The sequence below is a fragment of the Arachis ipaensis genome, chromosome B1, assembly GCF_059453495.1.
Source record: "Arachis ipaensis isolate K30076 ecotype BB chromosome B1, ASM5945349v1, whole genome shotgun sequence".
Lineage (NCBI taxonomy): Eukaryota > Viridiplantae > Streptophyta > Magnoliopsida > Fabales > Fabaceae > Arachis > Arachis ipaensis.
The window spans coordinates 47,878,347-47,889,648 of record NC_142436.1 but is presented as its reverse complement, the minus strand read 5'-3'; the positions used below and the strand labels follow the sequence as shown (position 1 = coordinate 47,889,648).

The 11,302-nt window shown below is 37.5% G+C and overlaps 1 protein-coding gene across 2 annotated transcripts; it reads right to left on the bottom strand.

Moving 5' to 3' along the window:
• Positions 1-2,713: 2,713 nt before the first annotated feature.
• Positions 2,714-10,864, bottom strand: LOC107629876 (protein transport protein SEC16B homolog). Of its 2 annotated transcripts, XM_088501409.1 has the most exons (14): positions 10,607-10,808; positions 8,560-10,473; positions 8,151-8,456; positions 7,238-7,366; positions 7,033-7,155; positions 6,722-6,889; positions 6,459-6,584; positions 6,230-6,364; positions 5,806-5,933; positions 5,622-5,730; positions 5,219-5,542; positions 4,959-5,090; positions 4,581-4,867; positions 2,714-3,939 (listed from the first exon to the last, which is right to left on the bottom strand). In XM_088501409.1, exons 2-14 carry the CDS (start codon positions 10,249-10,251, stop codon positions 3,414-3,416), a joined length of 4,185 nt encoding a protein of 1,394 aa, XP_088357535.1. In that variant the 5' UTR covers positions 10,252-10,473; positions 10,607-10,808; the 3' UTR covers positions 2,714-3,413. The 2 variants fall into 2 exon arrangements, with proteins under 2 accessions (XP_088357535.1, XP_016188303.1); XM_016332817.3 differs by having other exon boundaries at positions 8,560-10,864.
• Positions 10,865-11,302: the final 438 nt, after the last annotated feature.

Here is an 11,302-nt window from a genome sequence, read left to right as displayed (position 1 = left end):
AAACACAAATAGTGGGTATAATATTAAAATCGAACACTTCCAAGTGAGACCTAATTGAGAATAAATACATCCAAGTGAGAATAATTGAAAAATATAATCTGATTTATTAGTATAATGGATAGTAGGATAACATTGAATCACTTTTATAAACGTTAAGGATACAAATAGGACGATTTAAATGTTAGGGACACAAATAGGACTTACCCCAAACGTTAGGGACAAAAACGATACTTTACTTTTTTTAATTAAAAAATTTTGTTTGACTATCAATTTTATAGGTTAGTGTTTAAAGTTTACTAACTTAAAATATAAAAAAAAAAAAAAAGTTAAGTAGGATTTTCGTTCTTAAGGTATAGGCTGAAAAATTTTTTCGTCTCGAACTTTTATTTTCATACAAAATCGTCCCTAATGTTTAACTTGGTTTTAAAATCGTGGCAGTAGAAGTGGAGGCAGAAGTGGATCGTGGACAACTTCTTCTCCCCTTCCCTCTTCTTCTTCTTCTGTTCCCCTTCGCAGGAGTAGAAACACTCTCTTTCTCTTTTTTTTTTTATAATTTTTTTTATTATGAGTAATTTGGTCCAAAATTTTAATATTTAATTAAAAATACGATTTTAAAACTTGATTTTAAACCTTAGGGACGTTTTTATATGCAAAAATAGGTTAGAGACAAAAAAAATTTTCGACCTATACGGGACCAAAATCGCACTTAACCCTAAAATAAAGTTACTTTCACAACTATTAGAGTACATATACAATTTACTAACGTTTTCTATATCTAAATTATTTAATTTTACTATTAAGTTAATTCAACCAAATAGTGGTTACAAGTCTTTTATTGCTTATTTTTCTTTTTAGTCATGTTTAGTGTTTATTTGGGCGTCACTATCTTGATAAAAAAATATTTTTGAGTAAACTACAATTTCTAACCATAAAAGTTAAAAACGCTGACATATCTATTTATAGAAGACAAAAATTACCATTTGTACCCATAAAAATGGCTTTTGCAAGCAAAATTATCCAGACCCTACAAAATTAAATAAAATTTCTAAACTACCATTCTCTCCACCACTACTACCATCGTCTCTCCCCTCTCTCTCAATGTTCTCAGCAACCCAATCCCAACATCGATCACATCGCCGCTCAATACCACCGCCTCGCCCTCTTCCTCAATCGTCACCCTAACTCCTTCCGCTTTCCGGGATTTGCCGCCAAAACTTTTGGAAGATAAACACCCTGAGAAAAATCACTAAAGACAAACAAATTCAGCTCAAGGAATCAAAATGAAGCAGAAGAGAAGAAAGGCGAAATTAGTATACCCGAAGCGGCCGGTCTTTCAAGCATGGCTGTGCTTGCTGCTGCCTCCAATCTTGGAGATGCTGACGAAATCCTCCTCGGCGAAAATGGCGTCGTTATAAGCGAGGAGGGCGGGACCTTGCCACTGGACAAGGGTGTCAGAGAGAAATGAGTCATGGCGGTGAGAGCGGCAGTCGAGGCAAAGGGAGACGGTAGTGGCGCCAGCATCGTTGGCAGTCGATTATCCATTAAATTACGAATGTGACTATAATTAGAATTTGCTTTTATCTTTCTTATTTTCAAGTTATTGCTTCTATGGTTGGCGTGGTGAGACAGAAGAAGAGGTTGAAGGGGGAAGCAGAGCCTGCAGTTGAGATCAGAGTCGAAAAGGTAGAGGGAGGAGGAAGGGTGGTGATGGCGGTGGTGGTGATGGTAATGGCAACAGTGACGGTGGTAGTTGGGGAGGAGAGTGGTGGTAGAGTTTGAAATTGGAGTAGTTGAAAACATTGAGAGAGAGGGAGAGGGGGGAGAGACGATGGTGGTAGTGGTGGAAAGAAGGGTAGTTTAGGAATTTTATTTAATTTTTTATGGGTACAAATAGTAATTTTCGTCTTCTATGGGTAAATATGTAAACGTTTTCAACTTTTATGATTAAAAATTGTAGTTTACTCGAGATCTTTTTTTTATTATTTTTTAGCATGTTTGGCAAATTTCTAGTAATAAAAGTAAAAACACTAAAAAAATTTAAAAAATATCTCTTTTGAGAAGTTATAATTTATATCTTTTTTTAAAAGATCTATTTTCCTTAAAAAAAAAAAGATGTTTGTCATGTAATAAATAAACAAAAAAATACTTTTATATTGTTATACCCAAATATAATTTATAGATGAAAAGATCTTTTTGCATGAGATATCTAAACATAAAATTATTTTTACTTTTATATAAGATCTTTAAAAAAAAATTTCTTAGAAACTCACTCAAAAAAAATTTTCTTAAAAACTCACTCAAACAAGTTCTTAGTATAAATTCACCAAATCCCCCTTTTTTATTAAAAGCATTGTACTTAAATATTTGGTGGTTTTTGTTATTTCTTTTGTTTGTTGCATCTATATATTTATATACAATTTGAAAGGTTGGTTGTGGTCAAAGTTTATCGTGTTAAAACTATTGTATACAATAATTTTGTTATATTAGAATTCTTAGTTGGCTTCCCGTGCGGACATTCAACTAGTATTTTCATACAACTGGAACCGATCTCTCTACATCTATTTGAAGACGTAGCTGGTAGTCATCAAGATCGAAATCAACTCTTCCTCTACAGTCTACACAACTATGCAAAGCAGGAACCTAGGCTTGTACGCGTGAACCAAAATTGTTTGATAATATCAAAGTTCAGAAATATAGAAATACTAAGGCCATGGAAATAAAGACACAAACAAAATTGTTTGCTTGTCTCGTTTCTATATTTGTTTTCTTATCCAAACAAGTTTAAATTCCTACACATTTCTATATCTGTTTAGAGACCGTTGTCAAAAAATAAAATAAAATAATCCAAACAATCAAAGAGAAAGAGGCAGTGTTTCTCAAGCATGCAGGAGGATGAGCCAGTAGCGAAGGGATCAAATTTGGGCATTTTGAAGGCAGGAGATGGGGTTGCAGATCGAGGTTGCCACGGGCGGCTGCCCTTCATAGCAGTGTAGCATTGTTGTACAACAAGAGTTGTGGCAGCATGGATTGCAGCGGTGATCGGTTATGGCACCGCAATGCTGCCCGTTGGTGGGGGAGAGTAGGGTCAACGAAGATGCGAGGTTGGAGATGGCTGCTGTTTCAGAGTTCAACTGTTTATGGACATGAAAAGAACCGAGTTGGAGGAGGCTCTTCATATTGGTTACTGCTCGCCAAAGTAAGTGGGCCTATCCCTTACTAGAAGGCCACCACCACCAGCACCTAAAGCCACCTGTGACCTTGGCATTTAAAGTAAAATAACACCTATGATGTATATTATATAGAACACTGGGGCAGGGCAAGAGATCTTGTACCACCATTCTTGTGTCTCAGATCCCAACCAACTATGATTATGACCATAAATAAAATTTGATATTTACAGCTGAATTATCTGCTCAAAGTTCAACCTCATGAAGATCACTAAAACTGCCACTGCCACTCCTTGTAGGAGGTGCGCTCATCGAAGAAAACTGATTAGGCATATACACTGATGGTGGCATTCCCAAAGCTTCCCCTAGAGGCCTAACTTCACCCTTCCTCAACGGGCTAAATGAAGTGCTAACACTACTATCCCATGAAGCTCGCCGTTGAAGGGAACCAGGGTTGCCACTATTTGTCATTGTTACCTGGTTTGAGATGTGACCCATACTTGGAAACTTTTGTTTGGGCAATGGTGGCTTGGGACTGAGGGGTTGGGGGGACCAATCATTCCCTGAAGATGTAGACGGATTTTCATTACTCGAGGTATCTTCTTGATTGCTTTCTGTTATACCCGTCATCGTCTGGTCATTTGATGATGGTGCAGGAGACGGAATGAAAAACTTTGCATTGGCTCCAAGAGCAGGTTTGACAGATGCAACAGGTGGCGATTGAAATAAGTTTGCAGAGCTTCCACCACCTTGGTTGAAGGTATCAACATACCTGGATAATCCATATAAGCTATATCAATTCTATGCATTCAAATGCATTAAATGACAGAGAATGACTATTGATAATAAACTCTTCCCCTTGTTTCAGGAAAGTAATCGAGCTGCAAACAAGAGGCAGCACTCATATGATCTTCCTTTAAATTTTCTATTTTTATACTATTTTATCTTTTTCCTGTTTAAATTACAAATACCATGTGTCGAACTTGGTTTGAGCCAGTCAATCCACTATAAGAAACATTTCCTTGCACTTTTTTTTTTTCATTCCCAAGACTCAACCCTCAGCCACTATATAAAGGGAAACAAGTGGTGCACCACTTAAACCAACCAGCAGCCAGGAGTGGATTCACATGTGCTCTTCCTAATTTCATTACTTTTCATATTTGATATTTCTAATGTGTACATTATAGTTAGTCTACAAACTAGAACAAAAACCACCCTTGATACTTATTTATATTTTTATGGCTACAATTCTTGCGGTTCTGAAAGATCTCAATCTTCCAGTTTCTTAATTAGTAGATAAACCAACAACAGGAGGACAAATTTACATCGATAACAGACAATTACTGCATATAGCAAAAGTTGAACTCTGCTTCCAATAGCAACATGATCATTGAAGATTAAAAATTATATTACCTTGATCGAACACCCATGCGGCCACGTGCAGAGAATTGGTTTGTGCTAGGTGGCATTGGTGGCATCCCAGGAGAACTTGAAGTTCTCAAATCAGAGCCACCATTGGAAGGTGATCCTTCTGTTTGTAATGCAGATTTCAAGTTGTATTCAGTTGAACCATTCTGGAAAACAGCATTTGTTGGTGGCGGCGGAAGTGCAGTTTCTTCAGCTGGAGGTTCCGCACCTTCCTCTACCCATCTCTTCAGTTTTTCGTCATAGTAGAATTTGTTCTTTTCACCCAATTTAGCCTTCATAGAGCAGAATAAAGCCCTTTAAATTGGCAATCACTGTGAATAGAAAAAGAAAATAAAGCATGGAATATTGAACAACTAATAATACCTGTTTGCCAGTGCGAGGCCTCAAGACTAACCCCACCGTCTTTTGCAAAAGTTGTGAGCCAAAACCAAAGCGGGAGAAGCGTGAAGTTCCCCCTGATACTGCCTCTCGTACTTGTGCATCAGGTGAAGTTTCCTATGATGAAAGAGAACAACTTCATTCTTTTATTTTTGAAGTTACAATACAATACTAGAACTCAACCAAACACATGAAAAGCAGAAGCAGAAAATGTCCAAAATACACCTTTCATATTAATCACACACCTGTCTGGGGCTTCTACCAAAGTCTGGCTCCGAAACACTTCTATTGGGCATTGTCATTTTATTATTGTCAGTTGTCCACTCGGTTATGGGTTCCATAGAAACAGATGGAACTAAGGATGACATGGCCATCGTTGATTGGCTACTGGCTACTCTCTGCGTGTGTGCCACAGAGTGATGATGCTGTTCATTTCCATGTACAGCTCCTTGTGATGATGATGGAGCAGGCGGGGGTAATCCACCAACAACTTTATGAGCAGTACTATCAAAAAAGTTGAGCAATTTGCCCACTAATTTTGCAGGGGCCAAATTTGCAGCATATCCACCCTGAATAGATATTGTTAAAGGAGATGAACATTGCCAAGACTATCAAAACAATGAAGACTCAATCATGGTAAGGAAGTACCTGTTGGTGGGTTCTAATCCTCTCCTCAAGAGACAATACCAATTGTTTCCATGTTTCTACTTCCGGTGTCCTGCCAATTTTTAAGGATTTCAATGCTGCTTGACAGTACCTGATGTCAGAGAATAATGATTATTAGTTTGGGAACACAAAAGCTAGAATCATAGATCACGAAATATGAACTTACTTCAACGAGTCTGAAATCTTTCCCACTTCAGCAAGCATATAGGCATATATAAGCTTATATGGCTGGAATGGAACCAAAATAAACTGGGAGTTTCCAATCACCTTCGAATATTCGTATAATTCAGTTCTCTGTTCATGTAACCATTAGAGAAGTTTTGAGCAGGTATAGAAACACAACTTACAAAAAGTGAATCATATTGAGGATAATATTATTTTACAGATACATGTCAAGGTAGCAAAATTCTGTCACAGAGAGATCACAAGGTTTTAAAAATGTTACAGTATTTTTCTGATTGACCTAGGATTGGAGAATACCAAAGATTTAATTTTAAAGATCCCCAAAGTACATTCAAAACATGTAAAAGCAATAGAACAACCAATTTTGTGGAAAAGCTAACTTAAGAGCTCACGAGATTTCATCGAACCTGGATAGCTTCTGGACTAGCATAAGTTCGAGGAAATTTCCAGTGATCTGCTCCTAATAGACAGAGCCTTGCACTGTCTGAGTATGACTCAAAGTTTGCTTCAGCAACTAAATAGCATATGTGTGCAGCGGTGATCTAAAGTACAAATATCAAATAAGAAAAGATACTGAAATTAGTTTTAAAAGAGAAAAAAATCAATAATAAAAAAACACATTGAGAAAAAGTATACCTCACTTCTCTCCTTCCACAAGCTATCACCTAAATGAATAATTACTAGTTCATCATCTTTGGTTCTGTTTGCAGTTATTACAGACAGATTCTCTTCCCAATCATCAAGCATGGCATTAGATCCTAACTGAAAAACAAGACTTTTAACTTTCCCAATCAATCAAAAACCAATAAACTTTGCAACTACTGAAACCGTAAAGTAAGAAAACATCTAAAATTACACAAGTCAATCCGTGTATTATGGTATTATCCTATTGATATCACCTGTGCAGACTGCTCAGGCATATTAAAGGCACTGGGATTCCCTCCAGTTGAGCTGTCAGCAGAGAAAACTTCAGCAGGTTGTCCAGCAATTAGAAGGCATAATGTGCGCAGAGGTGACCCTGCAACCAGTTGTCGAAGGGCCATTTGCTTAACTGTATCAACATAGAACTGCAGTGCAAATATTTACCAAATTCATTCCCCCAACAACGTCATTATGAAAAAGGATTGTAGAACACATAAGGAACTGTCTAGCTCAGCAATTCAGGATCAATAGTTGTCCAGTATACAATTAGTTAAAACTTGCAGCTGACCTGTTCACCAAGTTGTGAAGCAAGTACAAGTGCAGGGCCCCACAATTGACCTTCTTGTGCACATTGCAAAGCCTCCTTCTTTTTGCCCGAGACAAGAAGATTTTGTACCTCAGAAGCCGTAGCCTAGATCAAAATCAAAATAATTAATGCTTGCAAATTCAACAAACCCTAGAGGATGGGAGCATAGTCAGGAATTAATACCCACCCGCATTCTTTCTTCTGGAGGCAAGTTTTGCAGGCAATGGCTCAGGATGCCATACTGAGTGAAATCCTTACTAGTCATCTTGACTGATGCAAAGAGTTTTGCAACTGCTGATTCAGGAGTATCATTTTCCTGCATTTAATTCCAAAAGTTACCAAACCTGGTTTTTCATGAGATGAACAGCATTACAACATTAATGACTCTGAATTTAAACTAAAGGAACATGATAAGTAATAAAGTTAATCATAATTCATAACTAATCGAAATCAACCAAAAATATTTCAGGGCATTGGGTACAGATAATCCAGACAGTTACAGCAGCCAAATTAATCACCAACTGAATTCCTTCAGTCTGCCTGTATGCATTTGAGGCCTTGTTATTAACTTATTATTATTATTATTATTATTATTATTAGAACGTTTGAAACCTTATATTAGCACCCCTTGAAAGCCATAAAAGCTGTCCTCCTCTTGCTAAGCTAGAGTAGATACCACTGTCCACGTCTACCCGAATTCTTTCCTTGTTAACTCACAGCACTATGAATGAGAAATCAGCTTTCCATAATTGTTAAACCATGGAAAGAGAATAGGGAATAGAAGCCACGTTGGAGATCATTATAATTTAATAAAGCGTTCAAAAAGAGTTGACTGAAACATGCAGGAAAAAGAAAAGGTAGATTCCATCTGCATCAATAGTACAGCAACATGAAGGGTAGCAAATATAGAAGGTAGAGAACTAGGTGTGCAACATATGCAATTATGCATATAACAGCAGAAACTAATACTTTTGCAGTTGCTTCATTGCACATAACATCTCTCAACAGAACTTCATTGTTAAAGGTATGGAAAATTAAATGAACAACGGCAAAAAACAAGGAAACGATAAATAATTCACAAGCATATAGATTTAACTTACTTTCAGTATGGTATCTGTGCCAAATGGAGAACGTAATTTCCCATAATGTTGACAGGCTATTTTAAGCAAGGAGAGAAGGAGTCTCAACCTTTCACCTTTCTTATAATCCATATCAGGTGATCCACAGTTTGCAATCCGCTCATCTATCCATTTGTACAAATCTTTACTTCCTACACTCCCACCAACCAAAGGTCCTGGGAAAGATTGCTGGGTCAGTGCATGAAAATAATCACTGGAAGAACCCATGCTTCCCCTGACAACTTCCATCACGTTCAACACAGAAACTGAACCTTGAACAGCAGCATCCTTCAGAGAAAGCCAATGATAGAGTTAATCATTGTAGAAACTAAATTAAGATTTAACTATGTAAGCATAGATCAAAACACTTTAGAGCAAATTAAGAATTAACCTGGCTACCAAAGGATGAGCTCATGAGACTAGAATCCTTCATTACAACAAGTTTTCCACCAAATCCAAAGGTCACCAAGGCATGGGGAGGACGTCCAGCTGATGATCTTCCAGCATGAGGAGCGTAAGAATACTGATTCCCGCTCTGAAATGATTGCTGGGAGTAACTAAAGGATTTCTGACTTTCAGCATAATCATTTGAGAAACTTTGGTGCTCATCATACTTTGTATTTGAATAATTTAAATGTTGAGTATGATCTGCACTAGGAGCAAAGCTTTGCACTCCAACATTACCATTAGATTGATGATGATTGTGGTTCACTTTATTATACATAGGAACTGATCCAAATGAACTAGAAGTACTCTGTTGATCTTTGTTTACAGAAATACTTGATCCATAAGAATGATCCAATTGCTTGTTTCCAACAGAAGATGCATGATCCCCACTTCTATTAACAGTTTCAGTCGTGTAAGAGTTCCAGCCTTGCTGATGGTTAACACCATACGAACCACTCCATCTGCCATCCACAGCTTGACCACTAACATCCTGTGAGCCATAACTGCCAGCTTGGCCGAATTCTGTATACAAATTATTATCCGTATGCAAAAAAGAACCAGTAGAAGCATGACCATTTTCTAGTCCCTGAGCCGTGGATTGAACTGATGAATTGTAAGTATCTAATGAGCGCCATTCTTGGGCAATTGTGTCATAATACCAACCGGGATATTGAAGATCGAAATACATATGTTCTGGATACCCATTGTTCCCTTGCGAAACCTGATTCCAGTTAGATACACTTTCAGTTGTACCAGATTGGGCTAATGTTCCTGCAATTGACTGAGAAGGTTGTTGCTCATAGGAGATCTCTGCTGCAGCATCAGAAGCAGCAGGCCAACCTGCTGCCACTGCTGCATTGCCATCAGTGCTTCCCTGAGTTGCAGCTGTTGCATTGTCATCTACTTGATACCATTGCCCAGTATTGTAGTCATACTTCCATCCAGGATAAAGACTCTCCCAGTCCTGGCTGCTACAGAGATCTTGACCACTTGTGCTATTTCCAAGAGATGCATCATAAGCTTGACCCTCTTGGTATTGCGCATACGTAACCGAACTGTTAAATCCATCACTTTGGATTCCATTATCATGTTTCACTTCACCATTAGAACCACCATACACTTTCGCACCAAAATCCCCGCTAGACTGATCCCCAAATTCGCTGAAAAAGTCGGAAAAGCCTTCGCCTCCACTAGAATCCATATTAAAAGCATTCCAACCGACTTGCTTAATCTCTGGACCGGCAGTTCCATTGCTCTTGCTGGCATTTGAATCCTTCAAAACATCGGATCCGGTTCCATGAATTCCTGGATCTACAGTCCCTTCACTCAAGGACGCCATAAAACCTCCCTTTTCATAATCACTTGCAACGGTTCCAACATTGGATTTATTGCCATCATCTTCTCTATTCAGCTCAATCCCACTCTTGCCAACACCTGAATTCTCAGAAGCGACGCTGGCATCGGCATCACCGATTCCCAGATTTGCAAACACTTTGGCGGCATCATCGGAATCACTGCTTACATCTTGGGCCATGCGCTTAACAGGTGCCACGTGGACATCATCGTCCTCAACCAGCTTATCGAAGAAATCCTCATCCGTCTGATCCTCCAACTGAAATGGAGGATTCGAAGCCATCTCCTCCAAAAACCCTAATCCTTGCCAACCAAAAACTCAATTCCCTATTCCCACTATACAATCCCTAATTTCGCCTTCTAACAAAAAATCCTAACCTCCGTAACGGAGCTTTAACTCGAGATCCAAAAGACTCAAGAATTCACTGCTCCAAAAAACAAGCACAATCTCGAGTTGCCGAAGTCGCAAGATCTGCGAACTCCAAAATCGACGAAATCGGAGAACCTGCAAATCAACGAGGAAAATTCGAAGGAAAAAGCATTACCCGGAAACTGCAAATCTTCAGCCTCGATCAAACGCACCGTTTTGTGCCGCGAAGCAAAAGGAAGGGGAAAAAAAAAAGATGAAAAATCAAAGCTGTGCGCAATGAAAATTTTGTTTTTTCGAAGAACTGAAAGAGAATCAGAGACACACGAAAAGAGAGAGAATATTAGTAAACAGACGAAAGCCCTCGATCTCGCAACACTCCACCTACCACCGTCACAAAGAGAACTACCCTCGTATTTCAATTTTGGATTATTTATTTATTGTGGCATCAACCCTCGATTCAGCACCCTTTCTTTTATGACAACTTGATTTTTAACTGAAATAAAAATAACAATCTGTTCTTAACTATAAAGTTATAAGCCAGAGTAATCTTTGATAACAAGATAGGAAAGACATTTGACTTTTTAATTCTTATCATCATCTCAGGCTGAATTATAATTTATTTTGGTTAAAAGTAAAAGAGTTTAATTTAAAGTTTAATTTAAAAAGTTTAATTTTGATATATTGATAAGTATAAAATATTTTATACATTGTATAATTATATTGATTGGATGACTATTCATACGATCAATATAAAAGATAGTTATTTTTATTGATGTGGTGTTACCTAATTGAATGTATATGTAAAACTATTTACGTAAGATCAGTATATCAAAATTAAATTCTAATTTTAATGGGTTAATAGTATAAAAAGTTTAAATAGTCAATACAATTATTTTTGTTTTTTAAAATAGTTATTTTTAAAGATTATATATATATATATATATATATATAAAACTTTTTATAA